Source organism: Calidris pugnax, unplaced genomic scaffold (genome assembly GCF_001431845.1).
Source record: "Calidris pugnax isolate Ruff unplaced genomic scaffold, ASM143184v1 scaffold52, whole genome shotgun sequence".
NCBI classification, from domain to species: domain Eukaryota; kingdom Metazoa; phylum Chordata; class Aves; order Charadriiformes; family Scolopacidae; genus Calidris; species Calidris pugnax.
Window position 1 is genome coordinate 899,772 of NW_015090811.1, and position 25,109 is coordinate 924,880.

Consider the following 25,109-nt stretch of genomic DNA (forward strand, 5'->3'; position numbering starts at 1 on the left):
AATACCAATAGGAAAGGCTAACCAAAGTCAAAATTTCAACTGGAATTTTCTGACCAAACTAATCTTTACCCAAAGACGTACATTTTCTGGAATGACTCCTAAAATTGTAAATTGTCACTGCCTGTGCTGCCAGGTTAAGTCTTACTGGTCTTAACACAGTCTGACCTGTGATAAGCAGCACTGAGAGGTGGCAGAAAAGGGGAAGAGATTAAACCCTTTCTCCTACAATTGCATACTCTGATAGTGGCCGGGTGCCGTTATCACAGCCCCAGCTTTCTGTGTGTGCTTTGCAGGCACGGACAATCCTTGCACCTCAGATGTTGCCGAGCTGCACTCATCCTTACAAGGGGTGTTAAAAACAGTGAGGTCCTCGCACAGATCTTGCACAAATAGGTGTGAATAAAACATGCAACGTGTGCTGAAATAGAGAAGGGAACCCCACCTGACCACCTAGGAATCAATCCTGGTGCAGATCCTGAGCAAAGAGCTCTTCTCCCCCATGGTACACGAGTCCTTGGCGTGATGAAGTGCTGCCTACAGACCCCGAGCACACACATTTTGGTTCCTGAACTGCCATCTCTGGGGGATGAAGGAGGACAAGGTGCAAAATAAGAAGTTACAGAGAAGATGCTTACACCACCCAGCAAGGAATTGCTATGCATGGTACCTAGTCAGAAGCACTTTGCATCATCTCAGAAATCAAGCACTCTGTCACAAAACCGTAACCAAGCTGTGAGGCAGGAGGGAGGTACAGAGGAGCTAAGCAGGGACATCACCTCCACAGCAATCTCTAGATGAGCCAAACCCTCCTCCTCCACCCTGGAGGCACCAACTCCAATTAATTTTGTTGCAAAATTCAAGCTTGTGTTACAAGCATGAGGACAAATTGTTCTGTCTCAGCCTCGAAGGTGCAAACTTAGCATTGCCTAACACCTCCTCTCTTTTGAGAGAGGACTAAAAAACTTGGGATTGCTTTTCTTTAAGCAGCAAAGCCCAAGATGGCATACAATTCATCCCAAAATTAAGTGGAGGGAAAAAGAACAACTGATTGCGGACAAGGTTAGCGAATTCTTCATCATAAATTAAATTTATGCAGCGTATTAAACTTTGGTATTTGAAGGTGTGGTTTTTTTTCCTTTCAGACTTCTGAAGTGACATCTAACAAGAGGAATGAGGACAACGAAATTTGCTTTAAAATAGAACTTGACATATTTATGACCAACATTATATGGTACTTTTTAACTTCCTCAACAGGAAGCATGATGATCGAGCAGCATCTTTTCAGTCCTATTTTTTAGCACTAGGAAGTGGTTCTGTGCCTGAAGGACATTTCCTACTCCTCTCTTTTGAAAGCAACATCTGCCCAGAAGAGCATGAGGAAAACTGAAACAGCGGAGTGAAAAACAACAAAGTGAACAAATGCAGTGAATCATTATGCAAAGGTGGAAGAGTCCCCACGCCTCACGAGCAGAAACTCTCTGCAAGTACCTTTTCCAGAAGGCACTGGTTAGTCCTGCAGGAAGATGAGCCAGACTGAGCACAGCAAAGCAATATTCTCAAGCAGAACAGCCCGTGCCTACTCCAAAGGTAAGTCATAATCACCATTCTGCCAAATCCAGTTATTAGTATTGCACACAGTAAGTTATATTTGTCTCCCTTTCATAATGGAATAATCTAAAACTTAGATTTGTGGCGAGATTGTCTAGATAAGCTTCTTTTCATTCCCCACCCAACCGAGAGAAGCAACCACAATCTCTTGTAAGATACAGAGATGGGGTAACATCTGCAGAATGAACAAGGCATGTCTCCCCTTGACATACAAGGATCCAAAAAGAACATTAAGAAGGAACACTTCAGTTGTAATCTAAAGAAAATAATGTGAAAAGATAATGCTTAATCAAAACTGCTATTACTTCATCTTCCTGTCTGGATAAATTGAAGCTCTGACACCAGAACACTGTGAAATTTCATACTTACCACTTTATGTCAACTCAAGCTAAAGCTTCTATCAAGCTGGGCACATCTTACACACTTTTAAACACAACTTTTTATCGGTATTAGAACAAGAAGGTCCTAACCAGAAATAAGTCAACCTAAGCTTTTCTTAACTTCTTTATAGGCTGAGGAAGATAAAAACAAGTGATTAAGACATTTCTTTGCTTCATTAACAAATATACAAAGTTTTATTTTATTTATTAGAATGGTCTTCTGTATGTTAACATTATCATATCAATTATAACCCACATTCACAGCAGAAATCTTCTAATAGCATTTTGCAACACTAACTGCCGTTTTAGAAATCCTCAAGAGAAACTTATCTTTAGCTACTCAGGTAACTTGAATAAAGTGCAAAACCACAATAAAATTTGACAGACACATGATCCAGCTCATACTCAGTGGAAAATAAAGTTTGTAAGATCACTAGATATGGATTCACTGCACACAATAGAACAGTGCGACCTGAAGACATCAGTTTTCAAGTTTTTCCATTACCAGACATTGATTACAATGAATAATTTTCCATTACTTTTAAGGGTAACAAAATGAAATCACAATAAGGTTATAAAGAAAAGAAAACATATTGGCCAGACTACCAGAAACTTAGCCCTGTGCTTGGTACCTTTTACCCAATTAAGGTTTTAGGAAGAACTGAGGAACAGGAACAGTCCATTTCTTGACAGCCTCTTTGATTTTTAACTTCAAGGAATCAATCAGCAGGACATAACACAGCATCTTGTTTGGAACCCAAGTCATACTTCTTTTATTTCTTACTACACCTGCAGGTATAAACACGGTATCATTCCACTAATGATTGCCCACACTAGCTACTGCTCCTCAACACAAGAAAATAGGAAAATTTCAGAATTTTATTGCATAACCCAACCTTACTGTCTCTCCTTACAGCTCAACACAAGAAAATAGGAAAATCCCAGAATTTTATTGTATAACCCAACCTTACTGTCTCTCCTTACAGCCACTGGTGTAGTCTCCCGAATACCAAATACTCTTTTCAAAACAAATGAAGTATCAGAAACTCTGGGTGCCTTTTCCCTTTCTTCTACCCAACTAATTAGTTTTCATCAAGCGCTTGGGTGCTACAACTTAAGCTAACATCATCCACAAGGAAGACTACTCAGCCTTTTCACGTACAGAATTCAAAGATGCAAATTAGATATTACTCTAATTTAGTCAGAGGCTCCTTAGTAGCTGCTAACGCTGCTTCTCTTCTACCACTTTCCAAGAAGTGACAGTTTAGCATGCCACACTGTAATAAATAACAAAAAGTTTTAACTATTATTTGTATGTGCATCCCTTTGTCATGTCACTCAGCTCAATTTGCTAGTAAACACAAAACACCACTGTCAAAACAGAAAACAGCCTGAACAGCGAGCTTTAAGGACCACGTCCTGTTTATAGCTTTATGTAACCAAGAAATTCACAATGTACATTCCCAAGAACTCATTTTTACATAATACTCTCCTTCACATTGTTGTATTTCACTACAGTCAGTGCTTTCATCAAGGAAACAATTTCCATGCACAGATACACAGCAGAACATCCAGTGCTGTTTTGGAGGGTTGCAGATACTGTTTTCTCCTTTTAGATTTTTATTTCAACAGAAACCCAAACTCAGACCCAGCTGTTGTTCTCTGGATAAGGCACTTGCCCCGGATAAGCGATACGGCACCAGGTCAGTGTGCAAGAAAAGTCTGGTTGTACCTTTTTTTCCATCATTTTACCTAAAACAATAGTTCTGTAAGAATTGTGCTCTTCAGCCTGAAGTGCTCCTCCTGCAACAGCTTGTGCAGCTTTATAAACTGCTTCACATCCTTCCCTAGACTTACTAGTTATGGCCATAGAAACATTTTGAAGACTTTCAGAAGTTTATTCTATAACAATCCTATTTCAAAATAAACTCAAGGTGCACTTCAAAGGGGTATGCAAGATATTCAGTAAAACTTGTGAAATATTACCTTGACATCACAATGATAAAGTTTCAACCTGTCCGTTAGCAGTTCTTAACCATCTACATACACAAGTTTTGTCAATCGAGGTTCTCGTATGATTTCAATCCCTGAAAAAAATAGTTGCCTTATTGGCATGCATAGTATAGACATCACTAGTGCTACCTGGAAGAGTTCTACCTTCTCTCCTCCTCCCTCCCAAAAGGGTACCAGTATAAAACCCAACTATCTGAATATTTTTAACTCACCCATAGCTGCATAGTCAGCTGCATATAGTTAAAGTTAATTCTCTGCTCAAAATCTCAGAGGAGTCTAGGAGTAAAAACCTGTTAACTCACCACCAAAAGAAGATTAAGAAAGAAGTGGGATTTAGTTTCTGTCAAAAAACAAAAGCACACCTCACTTCTGGGGTTCTTTATTATTTTGCCAAAGACATTTAAATAGAATCATACTAGTATTCTGGTCTAGTATTAGATCACAGCCAAAAATCTCAGCTTTAAGGAAAACCCCTCATTTTATACTGATTTGGACTGCTAGTAGCTTGAAGCACCCAAATAATTTTAATTTTTTTTAATTTAATGAATGTTCTGCAGTTCTAGAAAGATGAGTTATGCATTGTTGTTTACATACAAAAAGACAGTCTAACAGATGTAAACTATTTATTGAATATTTGCCACCAATATTGTTAAATACATAATCTTGCAGTTTTCCGCTTTCAAGTTAAAATGTCAGAAACAGAACACCAAATATTTACAATTCTTATAAGGAATGTTACATAATGACACATTAAGGCGTAAATTCTTTTGGCTTATAATTCTGAAAAGAATGATAATAGCAAAAAGTGATGCAAAATCTTCATTGTGAGATTATGATTAAGCTACAATGTTTTACAAAAATATGGTGTAAGATGGCAATAATCCCATTCAAAATCCTGCATTAGGCCCTCAAGAGGGGCTGATAATTTATACAGTCAAAACTTTAAAATTTACATATAAAGGTACCCTATCCACCATTGAAAAGTACAACTCTCAACATATACAGTTTTCAGGCCACAGTTTTGAAGGTCTGGAGTATCAAGTTGGTTTGATGAATTAGTCGGTTGGCACTTATGAACACATTTATTGCCCTGTTAAAAGAGAAAGATATCGTTTCAGACATTTTTAGAAACACGTCATTCAATAAACACAGCATTAAGGTTGGGCAACTAAACATATTGGCATCTGGGCTCTGCAAATTGGAAACATATTGATGTTTTACCATATTGTGATTTACCTGAAGCTTACCACTGGCAAACAGATAGACTTATTTGCATAGCTAATCCTAGAAAGTCTATTTTTATTGGCAGGAACTTAAAAGACTTTGGCTCTCAATCATCATGGCTATCTCAATCATTTAGTTCTGGACTTTTAGCTAAGAAAAAAAAAGAGTGGAGCACGATGACCATTAAATGCCTCTTCAAGCTGAACACCTCACCATTAGCAATTTCAGAATTTGCAACTCTCTCTCCTCAAGAAAGACTAAGCAGGCATGCATATAGAAGTGACATACTATTTTAGTTATCCTTTTGTTAAGGAAGGGGTGTGGAGTCACTGAGTTTTTCAGCTCAGTAATGACATCTGTGAGCATGACTACCCTGTTTAGTGCTGCTACTTTCAGGTAGGAGCAGGGTATCTTATTCACCATGCTGTTCAGAGAGATTTAAATTACTTCCAATTCCACACATATATGACATAAAAGCCTTACCTGGGATTTCTTGCAATATTGATAATCCCTAACACACGTTAAGCTCACACCCACAATACACAGCACAGCATTCACTTCAAATAGGGCTAAACAAAGCTGGTCTCCCTTTTCCTCATTTTTGCACTCAACTGAGACTGTTCAGACCTTGTTCATGTGAAAAGTTTTCTGCACGTCTGTTCATTTATCATAAAGCTACCAAGGTCTACATTTCTCATTTTGGTATCATAATCAAATTTAGCCCCACTTTCAGTAAGAGCAAGAAAAAAAAAAAGAATGCTTTAATAGGAGTAACATAGTATTCACAGCTGGTCTCAAACCTCCTCTCTTCCTTTAATAACACACCATCCCCTGGGTGCTCTTAGTCTCTGCCCAGCTCAACAAGACCAGACATGGAAATTAGTTCTCGTCTTTAAAAGAGTAGAACACTTTTGGCACTGTCAAAATCCGAGGGAGATACACTTATCATCCAAAACAGTCACTCTAGTGAAGTACACAAGAATAGTGACTTCAAAACCCAAGGTGAAGACCAGAAAAAACCCCTCAGTTTGAAGGCTAAAATGTTCAAATATAAAAAGATTAATCAGTTGAGTAGTTCTAAATATTGCAAAGCACTATAAGAAGCTATAAAGAAAGGACAACGAAAGTGTAAATCAAAGAAAAGACTGCACAGGTATTTAGTGTTTGCAAGAGATATTTCAAATAGGTAGATTACTTTTTTCAATAAAGGATTCATATTTTTTTTCCTTATACATACACTGAAAAAAAACCACAGGAGACTATGAAATTTAACTTCACATACGCAAATTCGAAGCCAATAATGCACATGGGTGTTGTATGGTGGTACATTGAACAGACTTCCCTTTCCTCAAAGGCATTACAAAAGGAACAAAAATATTTTGAAGAACCTATGCTGGTATGAGGACACTGGTAAGAAAAAAAAAAAATAGGAAGTCCTGAAGAAGATAGCTGATGCCCAAAAGCTTGTCTTATTTTCCCTTGTTAGTCAACAAGGGATGACTTCATTACATAAAATGTTAGGACAAAAACATACTTACTTTCCATCTTTAAAATAGGTTTTCAGAGTATCACTGAAACTTTTGGAGTATTTTACAAACTCTTTCTTTTGATGCTCAAGCGCCTAAAAAACAAAACCAGCAGGAGTAGAGTCAGTACACATATTGCTGGGGACAGTCAGGATCTTGGTGTTAGAGAAGACTGGCTACCATTATGTATGTACAGGATTTTTCATTATTTTTTTTAGCAGACATGCAGAGAAACTGCCCTCTTCCTATAAAACTGCTGAGACCCACCACACAACAATCCCCTTATTAAAGTATTATGTCATTGACCAGTTAAGCTCTATCCATCCTTTCATCAAAAGAACATGCTTCCTCTTATACTATTAAAAACATTGTAGAGAAAGAGTTATTGCACATACCCGCCTGTTCTGGTATTGGTATTTCTTGAAGACATTATTTACTGTGTCAAGAAGTTCCTTTATTGCACTCGCGATGTCCCTGTTTGGTAATAAAAAGACAGTTGTAATATCCTTAAATTACCCTATTTAAAGTTGGAATTTATTCCCCTTCTGGTAGTCAAATACTTCTTAAAACAGTCTCTACAAAGTGTCAGACAGGATGGAGCAAGACCAAATGCAAAGAGCTAGACCAGTGGCATGGGAATTCAAACTAGGAATCAGAACTTAGGTTTGGTCTAGTAACATGAGGCTCTTGTTAAAAATACTTAACTCTGCTCATTTATAAGTGAGGATCAGGCTCCTTTCCAATGGGAACAGTGTTTCTAGCATCTCCTACAGCATTTGAACATTCAGGTTTAAATACAAAGTTTGACCCCTCATTCTGCAGAAAAATACATAATACAGGACTTACTTGATTGTCTGAAGAAACCTCACTCTGTCATTGATCTCATCAGGAATCTTACTAAGAATTTGTTTAAGTGCTCGTGCCTTTTCATTAAGATCTTGGAATTCTGGTTCTGGTCTTTCAATCATATACTCTAACAAGAACAACATTCAAAATTACCATTAGTTTTTCCTCAAGCCTCTAGTGACAACTAAAAGCACTACACAAAATGCAGCATGTTACATTTGAAGGTGAACAGCACAAAAATAGCCATGACCAGAAAACTGCAGTGAATACACTCTGCATCAATAGAAACACAGAGTAACAATAACCTTTATTATTGCAAGTTGGAAAAAGAGCCCATTTTACTTTATTAGTGTAGTGTCTTCAGTGTCTCACTAATCAAATTAATTATTAAAATAACTTAAAGCCTACTGTATACTCCCTTTCTCTGACAGCATAACTACTGCTTTTAATTTGAAGCAGAGAAAAGGAAGGTGGATATTATACTCCACATATGCTTTTTTTTCCTGGTTTGTTAGCATTGCAAAAGGTGAACTCTGCACCCACATAAACATTGTGCTAAACACTCATCTTCATCTTTCTCTTAGTAGTCAAGTATGTTTTTTAGGGAGATTTAACTTCTCCCAAAGACGTATTCAGAAAATACAAATATTCTTTTACCATTTATTAAGAAAAAAATAACCTCTTCTGAAAATAGGCATAGAGAAATGCGTGTTCCTAGTTACACTCGTACACTCATTCAACATAAGAGATAAGATATTACCTTCTACATCATCAGCTGCCATACGCAGAAGAGACTCCGTGAAGTTCACATCCACACTTTTTTTCTCCAAAATTTTCATAATGATGTCCTGTGTAAGACCTGGATTTTCTTTTTCAGCCTGTATGGTATAGAAAAATTTTATTCTTAAATATGCAAGACCTGAATACTGCAAGTACAAAAGCAGATTTTCACATAACTTCCTTCATAAACTGCAGGACTTTGTTAGAAACTGTAAAGGTCTAACGGCTTTAAACTAGATTACATTGAAAACCATTCTTCTGCTACAACATCCATTTTTCACGCATTACATCAGTGGTTTTGTATAAACAACTTTTTCCATAAGCCTTTCCACTCATTTCAATTTGAGAAAGTTTTTCATTAAATTCTATATTCTGTTATATTTCCATAAACACTAAGCTTTGAGACAAAGCTATTGCATGCACTGGGACTTAATTCACTCCAACACAGGTGCTACTCCCCCGCCTTCCACATGACATTTTGTAAATATGCCTGTTATGAATCACATCATATGCTCAAACAGCATCTTAGAACCACTTTTTTGGAAAAAAACAACAACAACAAACAACTTAGCAAAGCTAAACTGGACTAAGATTGGAGGTATTCACACTACCTGTGCAGATATCAAAGAATTATGCTGTGTTGAATAAGAGTGAGGGTGTATTTTTTTTTAGCTAGCACTACCTTTGCCATCAGTATCTCAGTTTTTACATGATTTGCATTCAGCTTAGCTCCTTACCACCAGTCGTAGAACATTTAGCTTTTATGAGCTCTAGTTGAGACTTAAGAGCATCTAGGTACGCTTAGGTTTAAGTGTAGAAACAGGGAAGTATTACTTAGTTGCACAGGTCACATGTTAAGATACATCATGTCTACAATTATTTTTGTTTTAAAAATTTCAAAAGATCAGCACTTCAATAAAGCAGTATAAAGAAATACCTTTATTTTCATTCTTTAGGAACATAATAGAAAAGTTTGAAGAATCTTTTTTCCATTTACTGATGGATGCAAATATAAGCACTGAATTATCCTCATCCACAAAACCATTACCCATTCACTTTATAAAAGTATAAATTTATAAAAAAATCCCATTACCGTTCACTTTATAAGCCATTTTCAAAGTCTGCTACATGCCTATTTCTCATGAGCACCTATTCTACATAATCTTGTCATATTTAGACTAAGTTTATTACCTTCTTACCTTCACTGACCAATTCCTCATTTAAACTTTTGTACCACGTGGACAAGATTCTCTTTGTTTACAATTGCTCACTGTGCTTGTATCATTCAGATTTCTAAGCATAAAATTTGCAGACATCTCAAACTTACAGTCCATGTAATTGTCCATTTTATGTCCAGTTTATTTTTATCTTTAGACTATTAGATCAAGGATGTAGTATTCAAACACAAAGATGCAAGGAAACAAGACAGCTGACTTTTTATCTTCTTTATACACGGTTTACCTTTTAAACAATCATTCAGTATAAGTTACTTCTCACCTTAATAAAAGCTGCCCTCAGTGTCTGAGCTGCAGATAGGTTTACTCTTTCTAGCTGAAATAAAAGTTCAGAATTATTAGCATTTCTAATGTTACCAGAACAAAACAAGCCAAGCACTCATGCCTTGCCCCATACAGCACAGTGAAAAAGGGAACCGACAGAAGCATTCAAAATACTGATCTCATTTGAGGGAGAAATGCTATAAAGTTTGATCCCAAAGGAAAGCCTTCCCCCTGTGGCAGTGTGCCACACCGCCCAAAATAAAAACGTTAAAATCAAACATGTCCCTGGATGTATTTCGCATTTATCCAGCCTACAGAAGTCTGACAGAAGCTTCTGAGAACATTTTGACCACCTCTGATACTTGCAGAAAAACAAATATCCTATTAAATTATGGCCATTAGCAGTCAAATTAATATGTATCAAGCTGTTCACGGGTACACGTTCAACTGTACGTAACTTCCTGCCATAGAACACAGGAGCTACAGGTTTGTCAAAATCCTCTGTTAACGGTAAGAAAAGAAATCAGGGCCGAAACAACCAGCAATCTTTGATAAACATGAAATTGTATTTGTGGAAAGAAAGGTAAAACAATGTATAGAAAGATAATAGTGTTAGACACAAAGCTTTCCCCGTCAAGATGAGCAACTTGTTACTGTGATCGTATTTCCCAAAGTAAAGTGGATTATTACATTCTAAAGCAAAATGTAGCTCACCTCGTTAAAAACAGGGTACATGACAGTTTGTCAAAATCCTCTGTTAACGGTAAGAAAAGAAATCAGGGCCGAAACAACCAGCAATCTTTGATAAACATGAAATTGTATTTGTGGAAAGAAAGGTAAAACAATGTATAGAAAGATAACAGTGTTAGACACAAAGCTTTCCCCATCAAAATGAGCAACTTGTTACCGTGATCATATTTCCCAAAGTAAAGGGGATTATTACATTCTAAAGCAAAATGTAGCTCACCTCGTTAAAAACAGGGTACATGACAGCATAGAGAGGCATGGAAACCATAGAAGTGGTCTCTGCTTCATTCTTCATCTCTTCCATTGTCATCCTCATTCAAAGACCCACTTCTCAAGGAAAACACTATAGAAGCAAAAAACTCCTCATTCACTGAAATGTTTCTTCTTTTTCCTCGTCGTGCAAGAATACTTGAAGAGCTTGGAAAATATAGTGTCCTTAGGTTGTGCAAGGGGAAAAAAAAAAAAAAAGACAAACAATTATGAATGCTCATGACTGAGAGGTTCTAAAAATGAAAAGGCATAGAATGACATAAGTTTTTTTACTGCCTAGAAACTAGGAGTTGAGTCAGAAAAACGTAAGTTTTTTACTGCCTAGAAACTAGGAGTTGAGTAATATGGAACGACTACTTCATGTAACTTTAAAACCCTAATTGAAATCTATTAAGCGAACAGGTATTTTAAAGAGTAAGGTACTACCAAAAGTAGTTCTTATGGAATTAATTTTCCTGAAAGAAGTTATTTTATTTGGTATGTATTACAAGAACCTTGCCACCACTCCTAAGCAGATGCTTAAGATTCCTAACCACTCACATATATAAAAAGCTTGCGAAGCATTACATGCCATAACCCCCAAATCCAATGGATGCATTCTGACAATTGACACTAAGACCACCCATAAATACTCCATATTTTTGCATATACATCAAATTGTGTTTCTGCTGGAGATCAGTGCCTGCTTCCTACCCATTTGAATTCCAAATACTACATCTTTGGTTTTATATAAGCAGAAATCTTAAGTCATGTTTTGACTCCGGGTGTGTCAACAGCAACGTTAACTCAATGGAAAATTATTGTTCCAGTAACTGAACCTAAGTTTTGAAAGTTCTCCACCCAGTCCAGCTCATCATCTCCAACATGGAGTGATCAGTTCCCCAGACCTTGAAATGATGTGGAAAAGAAAAAAGGTCACCCTAAGGTTCGTAAGAAGCCTTTGTTACAGCCTGCTAGATTTTCTGTTCGTAAGATTCTTTTAAAATATTTTATCTAACATAGTTGGGTTTAAAGATCTAAAGTCGAAGTTAAGAATAAAGATAAGCAGAAAGTGATTAACAGTTTTAATTTTTACATTTGCTTGGAGCATTTAATGCATTAGAGGTTTTTTTCCTCCTAACCAGCTTCAGACCTCAGGCATTTGTATGCATGCACACTGCTTTTACTGATACTTTAGTAAAATAAAGTGAAAAAAGTGACATTTTTAAAAAACAGCAGAAGCTACTATAGTAATCAATATCACTACCCTAACAGTTTGAACACATTAAAAAATGCAAAGATATTTTTTCAAGTTAAATTCCTCATTATGCTCTGCACTGGCTAAAAAACTTCAGGCTGTTTAAATAGAAGAGCTGTTATTTTTTTTTGCCCAAGACAGGTATATAGTAGTTTAGCTATCATTATACAGCTGAAATTTGTTATTGATTACAGTAAGGACAGAGAAAAACTTGGATGACTACAAATATCATGCATGTCTCATGCAAGCATGTGATTAGGCAGGATGAATATACCTAAAAATGAGAAAACAAATGAAGAACTTGCACGCTACAGAACCAGCCAACAGTTAAAACATGATTTGAAGAAAAATTAAACACGACTATAGTAACAAGTAACAGCTCTTTAGGCAAGTCTTCTCACATGGACAACTTATTGCAAAATCTCATCCTTTTTTTCCTCTTTTTTCAAGCCTTCAACATCACATATATAAGCAGATTCCTATAGCCACAGAACAGGATTATGGAGACTTTAAGAAGGGGTCTGTGATAGATGAGATATCTCTACGTGGATGGAATTGCAAAAATCAGGTCTCTCACATTTTTATCACCTACCCATAGATACTTTACAGCTGTCAGGAATGTAGAAGAATACAAATGAATATTCATCATTCCTCAAAAAGTTGAATATCTTTAAAGAACTTGGTTCAGAGTTACATAAATTCATGCAAAGTCTACTCACGTGGGGGGGAGGGAACTTGCCTGAACAAGTTTTCACTCACAACTGCAAGTACAAGCTGCCCCATTTATTATACATGCGTATTCCCTGCACTAAAGACTCTGGAATGATAGGGGCAGAGTGGATGGAGAGTGGTTTGATTTACTGGGTAATTCTGTGCTGCTGGAAGTTCAGCAAATCCATACACTCATGCAAGACCCTACACTAACAAGTCAGCATTCACAGATTAATTTACTTCAAGTTTTTATCTAGATTATAGTATTCTCAACAGAATAAGTTTTTAAAACAGTTAAATCAGGTCACTGAACATTGTTCTAGTCTACCCAAAAGATTTTGTGATCATAGGAAGAAGGGCAAAAAAAGGACAAAATAATCATTAAATACAATTACTTTGTTTTTATGGGCTAGCAGTATCCACAAAGAAAAGGAAATACTAACTGAAATGATGGATTTTTATGATGGTGAAAACCTATTACAGTGTGGACTACCACGAAGAACTCATTTTCTCCTGAAGAGCCATAAGCTATTGTTACTAATCCACAGTACAGTAAAGCCCTTCATATAAAAACAATTATATGCCATCTATTACCTCTTTACCAGACATTGACACTCTTCAAACAAAACAGAAATCCAAGGTTTTGTATTAACACAAAGGATACAAGTGTTGTGATGCAAGACAAGAAGTTGATTTAAATATACACGCACACAAGAAATACTTAAGATCATCAAATACTTTTGTTGCCAACAAAAAATATTTTCACTATATCACACTGGTTGTTCATTATTCCAGAAATCTTCCACATCAAATACTTTTGTTGCCAACATAAAAAAATATATTCACTATATCACACTGGTTGTTCATTATTCCAGAAATCTTCCCACTTTCCAGAAGATACACTAGGTAGCATCATGCTGTTGTGCAAGTATCCCACTGCGAACATGGCCACACCATTTGTCTTCGCAGCTAGGGACCAACTTCTTCACATCCTTCAGATGTAACTTCACCACAACCCCAAAAGAATCTTTTATTTGAGTTTAAAAAAGAAATTGAATAGATTCCATGAGAGGGTGATTTATTAGAACAGAACAACATAGTCGTGTGGCTCAGGAAATCCTGGCAAATTGCTGTTAAGATGTAAAAAAAGGTGTTACTTAGCTGGCAAACTCGTTAATTGGTCTGAGGGGCAAGACGAGGAGAAAATAGTAGGATATGCTGTCTGGAAAAGACAGACTGAAAAATACGAATTTATGTGCAAGCCTGATCTTTTTTCTGACAGTGATCCCACAGATTTAGATCTATATGTGTGTAATTAGAAGTCATGCATCATGCTGTATCATCAGATGAAAACAACCATGAGATAGAACGTACAGAACAACACTGGGAATTTAAAGAGAATCTAAAGCTGAAAACTACACCAAGATGCCAGCTAATACAATCCTGCTGCTCAGTCTTAAAGCATCACACACATGTAGCTGTACTACAAGAGATGTACTAACATGCAGTATATACTTTAAATGTTAGTGCAAATTTTAAATTCTAACTTTTAAGTTCTAGCACTAAACTATTATCCCAGCTATTCAGCAAACACTGAGAGAACTGGTACATTTTAGATGAGGAACAAGTTTGGAAGGATTCTTTGATAGACCCATTCCCTCATATCCATCCAATGACATTTTAAATCATTCAACTGAACTTTTATCAGAAAAAAATTACATTAAGATAAACTTCCTGTAAGCCAAAAAGGGTAAATAGCAAAAAAACCCACACTTCCAAAAACGTACTACTGTTATCAGCATCTGAGGTGATAATTTGCTTTCTCTAATCTGTGTCATTTACTGACAGACTTTTGGTGATGCACTAAAATCAAGCAGAACTGCAGAGCTACTTAATAATAATAGAACTATCACAGAGTGCCATAATCTTCCCCAAAGCCCCACCTGCTTATTGGCCAGGGTGAAAACAAACAAGGATTCCATGAAGAAAGGTGTTTGTTTAACACTAGCTTTTGAACCACTGTTTAAGGAGGAGTCTCATGATTACAACTTTTAAAGAGTTTTAAAACAACAGATACATTAGGTATGAAATGGCAGGATTTTAATCTTCAGTTATCAGCAGCTCTAGCCATGCACTGATGTTGTCTCTGTTCTCTTCTGCAGGCTTCATCTACCTTAAATCTGGAAAACTTGAAGCACCTAGACACTGACACTTTTTTTTTTAAAAAAAGGTACTAGAGAGGAACAAGGCTTGAGGTAGTGATTATTCCAGGGATAGGCTTCTAGCAAAAATTACAGCTCTATTCCTGCTAGAAAAGGCTACCCTTACTACCAAGAAGTTCTCCTCCACTTCTTGCAGTGAGGATTCAGGAAGAGGTTTTTACCTTTAACCTGATCTGAGCCCCTTGAGTTACCAGAAAAACTAATTTAAGTTAAGAAAGAGAAAGAGGGGGAAGGGAAACAGCACCAGGAATTCCATCCTGAATTGAGAGACAAATAGGAGCCAAGTTTTTTGCAAGGCCAATGTGCATGGGAGGAGGGAATTTAGCTAATTTACTAATTACAGTTGCAAATTTTACAGAAGGAAAAAAATTTGCAGAGTATGCTTTTAACTATATGCATACCCCACGCATAACTTGGTAACTAAGTTTCCCTTATTAATGGTCACTAAAAAGAAATTTTAAAAAAGCTCATACTCATTTTTCTTGTCAGATGGCAACTTACCTGCCAGCATTGTATTTCAGTTATAGATTGTAATTATTTCCCAATGTATAACTTAGACTATAATGTACAAAGCCTGAAGGCTTTAGGCTTCACATAACAGAGCTACTTTGCTTCTTTTTAAAACTGAGGTGACTTCCTGACAGTATGGTTGAATTAATTGGAATTGGCATACAGATCAACTGCTACAACAACTATCTCTGCATTTTAAAATCAGCAAAAATAACAAGAAACTTAACAAAGGTATTCTACTGCATTGGTTCCATATTCAATTAACTCTTATACCCAGCAGTTTCACTGAAGAGTTAATAAAGAGAACGTCACCAGAAAATAGCACTGAAGTTTCAAAAGTATCTTTAAATGCCTCTTGCTAGAATAGAGATATGCAGTTTTCAAACATCTTCACACAGATACAGCCACTTACAGCTGAGTTCAGTCTGACAAAGCATAACTGCTTAAACGTTTTATTATTTCAGGATCAATTCATATGACTAATTCAGATATCACACCAAGTTGCAATAAACTCAACATGTCTATTTTTAGAATTGTAGGAACTTAAAATCCAAGCCGACTCTAAACTTAGGCTTATGACTGGTTCATATTCTTTTGCAATGCTGAACTTCAAAATGGAAGTGATTTAGCCTGTCCTAATACACCCAGCCTCTGTGTCTGCCTACCACATAAGATACTAAAGCCTCCTGGACTGTGCCCCAGTTTCACCAGTCAGCAACATTAAGATTAATATACAGCATAACTGAAGCAGTTCATGGTTCTTGTCATACATAATCACAACAAAATAGCCCTGTTTCTCTTTCTTCTTTTCTCCTTGGGAATGTGAAAGCAAAGCTATTACTCTATCAAATGCTAAGAGGCAAGATACAGTTTCAAAATACATTCCAACAAGTAAACAAATACCAGAGGGCAATTAGTTCCTCTGATAACAGGAACAAACCTGGCCCAAGGTTTCAGCCGTCTACCTCTGCCCCGGTATGTGCAAGCTAAAGGAAGGGAACCAACCCCACGCACCAGCTAAGCGAGCAGTTTAATGGGACACCTGAGCGCTGCAGCTCTTCCCAGACTCTCCGGTGAGCCGGGGGAGCACAGCCCGGGCTACCCGCCGTCCCTGCCCGGCAGGGAGCCGAGGTTTGCGGGAAGGAGCCCTGTCCTCTCCCCCACCTGAGGCGGCACCGCTGCCGCTCACCGCGGCCACCTGACAGCGCTCCGCTCCCACGGCAGGACGAGCTAAAAATAATAATAACACATCCGGGCCTACACTCCCCAGTTCCCCCCCCCAACTCCTCCCCAGAGCTCGGCCCAGGCCGAGGGGGCCTCAGGCCGGGCAGCTCCCCCTCACCCCCAACAGGGGAAGGCCCCAGGGTACGGAGGGCAGCGGGAAGGACGGGGAGAAAGGCAGGCCTCCGCCTCGGGGAGGGAGGAAGCGGGGCCGGACCTTTTCCTCGTCAGGGAGGGGACGGGACACCCTTCACCTTCCCCACACGGCGAGGCCCCAAGGCCGCGCTCACCTGCGGCCGCCGCTCCTCCGCCCGCCCTGTCCTCCCCACGCCAGGCCCCGATGCTGGGAAGAGTTTTACGCTCCTCGCGCGGCGCAGCCCAGAAGGGCGAGTCAGGCCCTGCGCAAACAGACTAGCGGACACCACCCTCCCCCCCTCTCCACGCTCCGGCCGCCCCAAACGCCCTCACTCCTCCACGGGCACGCACCGGGAAGGGAAAGTGCTTCGTCAGCGGGGCGCGGTGCAGCACCTCACCTCCCCCCCGGCCCACGGAGCTCTCGAGTGGGCTTCGCCGCCCCGCCGGAAGCGCCCGCGAGGAGGAAGCGTCTGCCGCGGTTACCACACACCAGGCGTTGTCCGGAACTAACCGGCAGCCGCGCGGGCCCCTGGGGTTTGTAGTCCTCCAAGCCACGACTACGAGCCCCACAATGCTACGCAACAGCGGGGCGGAGACAGGCGCGGGGAGTGTCCAATGGGACCGCGGGACCGGCGGGGGAGGGCGGGGACTCGGCGGGGCGGGGCGGGGCAGTGAGACTACCCCGGCGTTGGCGGTGCCGGGCGCACACCCGCGGCGGAGCGGCTGGTGGGTGGCGGCAGCAGAAGCAGCAGCAGCGGGGTGGTGAGTGCGCTCGTCCGTTCGCTGCTGGCGGCACCGGGGGTGGGTGTGTGTGTATGCTGAGAGGCGGCTCCGGTTTATTTCTTAAATTGAGTGGAGCTTTCCGCGGCGTGTTTCGGTACGCGTGTCTGGGCGGCGGCTGTGTAGAGGAGCGCCTGTCCGTGTAGGGGGCTCGCCGGTGGGATCGGAGTGGCAGCACGGCTCTGGGCTGGCGCCGCGGACGGCGTTCCGTTAGCGGCTGAGGGAAGGGAGGGCGGCGGGGCGGCTGCGCCCGCCTGAGGGGAGGCTGCGCCCGCCTGAGGGGAGGCTGCGCCCGCCTGAGGGGCGGCTGCGCCCGCCTGAGGGGCGGCTGCGCCCGCCTGAGGGGAGGCGTTTGGGGAGCGGAGGTGGTTCCCCCGCCGTTACGAGAACTTCAGAGATGAGGGAATAAAAAAAAACCCACAAAGAACTCAAGACCCCGTCAGGTGTTTAGTCGCCCTTCGTCTCTCCGGTAGCGGCGGGGAGGAAGCGGCTCCGGCAGCCGAGGCGCCCCTCAGCCCCGCTCGCCAGCGGCTGCGTCTCCGTACGAAAGCTCAGTTTTCAAGTTAAACTGTGGTAAGAGTGGCAGCAGTAGTTCCTAAAATCCTGTCCGTGACTAAGAAGGGGGTGTCGGGCGGGTCTGCGCGGCTTTTTAGTGGCTTCCTCGCCCGGAGCCGGGTGTCTGAGCGCCTTCTTCTGAGGGGCTTCTCTCCTCTGTGGCCATGCTCCTTCCGATGGTTTGTTCAGCTTTCTGCAGACAGTGTCCTGTCTTCTGGCTGCTAAAAAAATTAGGTAGACTGGTGTATTTTTTGTCGAGGCAATCTCTTTAAGATTTAAAGTTTAAAATTATATTTAAAACTAGCTCAGCTATTAAAGCGTTAACTTGGTTTTGGATTTGTATCCACATTTCTGATGCATCAGGGTGGTTGTGGGGTTTTTTTAATACTGATCAGTATTGCCTAATGTTCATAAGATACACGGATAATTCTAGTGGGAACATGATGTGAATGAACAGCTAAAGTATTAAACTTGTCCAACACTGGGTGTAACTTCTTGCAGCAGTGAGATGACGGTGAAGTGGGAAGACTTTGATGTTTGTCTATGGGAACAGACACATTGTGTGCATGTATCTAGGTGTGTTATCGGTCCCCATCACCTTCGTGGAGGTGAGCAAGAACGCTGGGTAGGGGAAAAAATAGAAAAAAAAAAAGAAAAAAACCACATCTGGGTAGTTGCACTTTATTATGTGTACTGAATTTTCTCCTCCCCACACCACGTTGTTTTGTTTTAGTCAGATCTGTGTATGATCTCTCATGTAACAAATGCTCCACACATCTTGGTATTAAAGAACTTGTGTGGCATGTATGAATTGTGTGTTGTTAATTGGCTGCTGGCTTTGATTCCTCAGTTCTTGTCTCATCATTTTTGATGTGATCAGTACTTCACTCTAACAGAAAGTGATGCTATTCTGCTTAGGTGAGAGACATTTACCAAAATATGATAGGATAGATTGAGCCAAATGCATGTCTATGGTATTTTACCCTTTCAGTGAAATTAGTATGTTTCCATGGAAAGCTACAAGGCTGCAGTATTATTGGTGCTAACACTGAAAATAGAATATGCTATCCCCCCATCAATTTTGTTGTACTTTTCCAGATTCTTTTTTTTCATTGTTGTTGTTAAGCAGCGAGTTCTTTGATCATTCACCCTTTCCCATTTTTACATCCCTTGTATTTTTCAGAATTGTTGTGGCTTGGTTGAGTATGATGAGGAATAATTGTCAAGGAGGTGAGGGAAGGAGGAGGAATGTTTTCTTGGCTTTAAAGTATGGATTGTCCATAGAATTGCACAGGGCAGTTTAAGAGGTAATATGTGGTGAAGGCTTGTGGCGATAAGTTTGCTATTAAATGCAGTCATGAGTTCCAAAATTTATTTTCACAAGATGTTCCATCCTATATATTCACAGCCTTAAGTCAAGTTTGAGATAAAGTTTAGGGTTTTAATTGCTTTTTGACTTTGTCTTCCAATCTACCTTTATCATTGAATGATTTGCACTCATGTATGTGGAAGTCTTCATGAAGTTGTCACTCCTCTGCTTTCATAATCATTGTTGAAACCACGCGATGTCAAGTGTGTCTGTTGGCCTACTGAATGCTTCAGCTACCCTGCTGCTGGCTGAAGTTGGTTCCAAAAATGGCCTGGGATTATTCCACGTCTGAGCTGCTAAGTGATTTTCTTCCTGTGGGAGCGTGCTGGTGTGGTGTGTTTCTGTGCCTGTTCTTAAGATTTGGGTCTCTTGTTACCTCCTCTCATCTGTCCCTCTCGTATGGATGAATGTGTATATGTTCATATGTAGTCTGGCAGATTTCTAGGAGCAGGTGTCTGTAAACACTGTATCGTTGTAATAATGCATTTCAAATGTATCCTGTAGATGTAAATGTCATGTTTATGACATAGCTTAATTCAGTTTATAATCTTATGTATCACAAAACATAGTAGTGGAGAGGAGTTAGTGCTGGAAGGACTCTTCACACCAAGATCTATTTTGTTTAGCTCTTTGAAGTCCTTTTCAAGTATTCTATCTAATATTTTTTTCTCAAAATTTCAAATTTGTTCTTTGGTTGCTTCTCATCCATGAAGACGCATTTTTGGCATGGCTGAATACATTTTAAATTAATTTATGACAATCTCTATAGACAATACGTTATTCTGTTTTCATAAAACATCGGCTGAATATGAATTAATATATGGTATCTCTGTCCTGTACTCAGTCTTTTGGCTGTCCTCATCTTCATTGTGTGCTTAAAATAATATTAAAAGTTGGTGCATAAACATGGATTTAAAAAATGTCTGTTTTCTTTGTTTTGTGTACACTTGCATATCTCTAATACAATCAGTATCTCTGGTTACATGTCAGTATAATGGGCATATGGTAGAGGAAGATGTCTATATGTCAGCTGTGACTAGTGATAACTTTGGGTTTTTCCTCAAATACATGAAATACCAGAGTAGTTAACTTAAATTTGGAAGTATTTTTTAATTTTGTGGCTTTAATTTGTGTCTTTTGACTGCTGTTAGTCTTGTGAACTGAATGACAAAAGGTTAGTGGAGCTTGGGGTGGAAATAATGTAACGTGTTCCTGCAAGAGGAAAGGAGATACTGAATCTTGAATGACTGACTTGACGGAACAACACATTTTCTTTAAATTTCTTTGTGAAATTGTTCTGGAGATAATGAAGCTATCCATTTCAAGACAAAAATTAAATCCCACAATTAAATAACAAGGGTAAAGTTTTAGGCTTTTTTTTTTTAATTTTCCCTCTATACTTGGTATTTAAAGCAGTACAAAATGACAGGGGTGGAAGTAAACTGCATCAATCACATTAGGAATATATATATTTATTTCTTTTATAGTGTAAATAGCTCAGTAGAGTCATTAGTAAAGGGAGTTATGTTGGAGAAGGTCTGTAACAACCACAGTATTGTGAGAATTCAGTAGGATGAATGCCTGTATGAAATCTCTTCAATTTCCTGACTTTGAAAGAATGTCATGTCATCTTTTTTCATTTTCCCTCCCCCAAAATTCTATTTCTAAAAAAGTAATGACCTATTGCACTAAACACAAATGTAGATAAGATAACCTGTGTATTTTGCTAATAACTAAACCTATGCTACGTTGCATTATTTTGAAACTAAAAGCTTTAGGTTTTTTCCTATTAGTGTGGTGCACATGCATCCTTTCTGCTTCTTGTTGGTCCCTCCACCCAGCCAAAATCCCAGGTACGTGCGGTGACTCCGCGTTTAAATCAGTGAACACCCTTATAATGTGGTCACTGCCTGCCTTCACTGGGCTGGGCACCAGCAGCCTTCTTTGCTGCCTGGTGGTGTTTTGAGTAGTTCTGAGCAGCATCTTGGTTGGTGGCCTTAATAAAGTATGTATGATAAAGAATTGTTCTTATGTGGTGTGATAGAAATATCAACTGTAAGGTCATGTTCTGCTTTGTTTAATATACTTCAAAGCTAATGATTATGAAAACTGCAGACTGTGGCTAATGTGATAAAAGCTGTGTGAGTTATCTGCATCCTTTTTGGTCTCTTAGAGTCATTGCAAAGCAGCTGTAGCTGTGAGATGGGAAAAGAAAAAAATTTATATTGATATGAGCTAGCAAGTTAAATATGTGTCTGGCTTCTGGGTTAATAAGATTTGACCTCCTGTGTGCTAAAGTATTTTTGGTTTAGTTGAGAGTTTAAATATTATGATAAATCTTGAAATATTTTTTCAGACCTTGAGACTATTCTTTCAGGAAGAATCAATGATGGCAAGTAATATTCTGGCTAGGAGAAGTTCAACAATGTGGTTATATTGGTTATATATTCTGTTTTAACCAAAGAGCCAGCCTGTTAATTGGAAGACAGCGTTTCACTTGTGTCCTTCAGCCCTGCAGTATTTCCACCATTACATCTAAGCGAGTAATTACTTAATAATGTAAAGTATTTCTAATTCACTGTGTACATCTGACAATTCTAAACTCATGATGACCTGATGGGGCTAATGGACAATTGACTTCTAGAAAGATCAGTTCTGCCAGAATTGAAACTGAAACCGTACCATGTGTGCAGTGGGATTTCTTAAATCCACAAAACCAAGCACTTTAGTTCCTGTGTTCATCTGGTTTTTATCATCCATGTTTCTGTATGCACGGTGGGGTTGGGGGACTACTTCATCTGAGAAGAGGGAACTATAATTTCCTTTCAAACTTTTTTTGAACAACATATTTAAGGCTTTGTTTTGCCACTGGAATTCTGACTGAGTTCCAAGAATTTTGCTTAGACACCGCAGGAAAGCAAACACTTTAATTGCCTTTGCAACAAGATAATATGCCCAAACACTTACTCAATAGTTGCGCTTTGCATCTGGTACTTTTTGAGCAGTGGTGCCATTCTGGCCCTTGGTTCTCCTGTAGAAGTTTGGAGTAAGGTGAAGAACTTGGGCATCTACTTTTCAGCATGATTTTTTTTATATTTTTTTTTTAACTGACCTTGTCACGTCAAGGTAACGTTAGGAGCGTGGGTACTTTGCTGAAGACAGCCTGTCTGAGCATCTCACCATCACTTAGCCACTGGAGACTGCCTCCTTGCTTGACAGTATAGCAAAATGTCGTTTTTCAGTTACTGTTTCTAAGTCTGAGGTAATATTCGCTGCCCCAGTTTTCCCCATACATCTCAGTTATGTAAGTTGTAGTTAGAAAGAAAATACGTTTAAAGATTTAAGACATCTTTTTTTAATTGGTACACTAAAACTGCCCTTTTCGAATGCTTTTCTTTCCACATTTAAATTAAAGCAGTTCTTGGAGCATTTAATGATTGTGTATTTCACGTAGCAATTTGAGTTCACTGAAGCAACTCATGTTTTCTTTCTTGGATACCTTTTTTTCAAAAGAAGCATTTGCTCTATTTTCTAAACTATTTAAAGCCATTAATCAAAAACTAAGTCAACATGAACAGCTTACTGTAATATCAGGTCTTCAACTTGCCATCCTGTTGATGTGAAGGAAGATGAGTAGGACCCTACCCAAACTGCTGTTAAGTATATGTAAAGCTTGTAGGTAAACGATAACCTTTTCATCTGCAAATAGAAGTATGAAAAGTGGGAGGAAGAAGAAAAAGAAGCCAAGTTATTTTTACTGTAAATATGTCAGTTTATTGACTTGTTAATTTCAGATTTATTCAAAAAAGCAGGAGGAAGAAACAGTAATGTCTGCCAAAACCAAAGTAATTAGTGGGAGTCAAAAGATGTCTAATGATTCTTACAAGTACTAAAGAGGAATAAACTAGTCTCTTATTAAACTGGATATGGACTTCTAAAACGCTGTAGTGATTCTATTTTGTCTTTAAAAGCATGTGCACTTACATATGGTGAATAAAAACCGCTTTAATAAAGTAACACTGTTTATTCACAGTAACATTACAGGCAGCAGGTGTTTTGGTTATTAAAAAAAAAGAGTAAAGAGCCAAAGCTGACTCCACACTTCCAAAATAAATGTTCTGATAATACTTGACACAACTGATGTTCGACTTGAAGATGACAGGGAAGACTTTAATGCTTAATATGTCTGCTACACCTCCGTGATCTAGCATGAAAAGTAAGATCTTGTTTCACAACTGCATGTGCTATGGACCATCTGCTTTTTTCCATTGTCCTGTGTCTCTGGCAGTCACAAAATCATTAAGCACATCTGTTGTCCAGTTTTCCCTATCCAAAGAAGCTACTAGTTGAGGTCTGCAAATTGAGGAGCTGGGAAGAAGAGGACAGCAGTGTCTGAAAATCTCTTAAAAGTAGTAAGAAAAGGTGTTGCAAAGAACATCCATCTAGCGTTTGCAATGTAAACGTAGGAGATAGGGAGCTGAAGCCTTTTAATTCAACACTGTTTTGGGTTTTGGTTGCTATGATCTCATTTTTATCCTACAGTAATGTTGACCTAAGTATCACAGATAGGAGTTATGTGTTGTCTCTAACTGGGACAGTCTGGAAGGAATGTTTTGCCCTTGCTTTAGGTCAGTAGGGAAAGTCTGGAAGGAATGTTTTGCCCTTGCTTAAGGTCATTTCTCTACATCAGAATTGGGCCTTCCATCTTTATCCAACTTGCCTGTTCTCTCAGTCTCCCTGGTTGCCCGGGCCTGACCGTAGAGATGTCCTTCCATGTGCTCCAGCATTTCCTCTGCTGTGCCCATGGTGCTCTGTGCTCCTGCAGTGTCCACATGCAAATATTTGCTCCTTTTAATCTGCGAGGGGTGTAGCCCACCTCATTCCTTCTGCCATCTGAAAATGCCATTGCAGGGAAGATGAACTGTGAGGAGTACTAGCTGTGGCTTTCTTTTTAGAGGAAACAGGAGTTAGTTTTATTACTACCAGTTCAGACAGAAAATAGCAGTAGTCTGTGAAATATCTCACCCCCATGTGAGCTTGTCCAGAGGTGTGGAGGTTTTTTTAAAGTTTTTTTTTTTTAAGCTAGAGACAAGAGAATGGTATGAATAACTTCTTCCCACATCTTCCTCTGCCCCTCAGGTGTGTAAAGAGCATATCTAAATATCTACTGGGAATTAATTCAGCAAGACATGAAGTAACATTCTTAATAGGATGATGCCTGATAGGACTGAGCAGCCTGAAACAATGTTTGTGGTGCTTTGTAGCTCCAAGTGTTCTGGTTCTTCCTCAGCGCGGTTCTGAAGTCTCACATGCCAGGCATGCCTGAATCCAGCTCCCCAGTTCACTGTCACCTGTAGGGTTGCTGCCTGCTACAACCATGCTTGTTCTCAAATCTCCTGTAGGAAAGTGCTTTTGATTAGTCCTCTCCAGCATCTCGGAGGGATAGAAAATGTCATGGTAGCACAAAAACCCCTGT

At 39.3% G+C, this 25,109-nt stretch overlaps 2 protein-coding genes across 4 annotated transcripts in view; one reads left to right on the plus strand and one right to left on the minus strand.

Moving 5' to 3' along the window:
• Positions 1–4,364: 4,364 nt before the first annotated feature.
• PDCD10 (programmed cell death 10) lies at positions 4,365–17,431 on the minus strand. Of its 3 annotated transcripts, none has more exons than XM_014938809.1 (8): positions 17,328–17,431; positions 10,844–11,058; positions 9,875–9,928; positions 8,358–8,475; positions 7,598–7,724; positions 7,147–7,225; positions 6,764–6,846; positions 4,365–5,091 (listed from the first exon to the last, which is right to left on the minus strand). In XM_014938809.1, the coding sequence occupies exons 2-8, from the start codon at positions 10,937–10,939 to the stop codon at positions 5,010–5,012; spliced, it is 639 nt and encodes a 212-aa protein (XP_014794295.1). In that variant the 5' UTR covers positions 10,940–11,058; positions 17,328–17,431; the 3' UTR covers positions 4,365–5,009. The 3 variants fall into 3 exon arrangements, with proteins under 3 accessions (XP_014794295.1, XP_014794294.1, XP_014794296.1); XM_014938808.1 differs by having other exon boundaries at positions 17,281–17,429; XM_014938810.1 differs by lacking the exon at positions 17,328–17,431 and adding an exon at positions 17,085–17,109.
• Positions 17,432–17,593: 162 nt separating this feature from the next.
• The window catches only part of SERPINI1 (serpin peptidase inhibitor, clade I (neuroserpin), member 1), a 49,390-nt gene continuing 41,874 nt past the window's right edge, over positions 17,594–25,109 (plus strand). The window contains exon 1 of the mRNA XM_014938811.1: positions 17,594–17,691. The gene's annotated coding sequence lies outside the window, so the exon portion shown is untranslated. The remainder of the gene's footprint in view (positions 17,692–25,109) is intronic.

Bases quoted from the DNA above. Each gene is read 5' to 3' on its own strand.
- PDCD10 (XM_014938809.1), bottom strand. From the start codon at position 10,939: ATGAGGATGACAATGGAAGAGATGAAGAATGAAGCAGAGACCACTTCT. The intron at 6,847-7,146 runs GTATGTGCAATA...TTTGTTTTTTAG, and splicing joins ACCAATACCAGAACAGGCGG to GCGCTTGAGCATCAAAAGAA. The intron at 5,092-6,763 runs GTAAGTATGTTT...CTCTTTTAACAG, and splicing joins ACCTATTTTAAAGATGGAAA to GGCAATAAATGTGTTCATAA.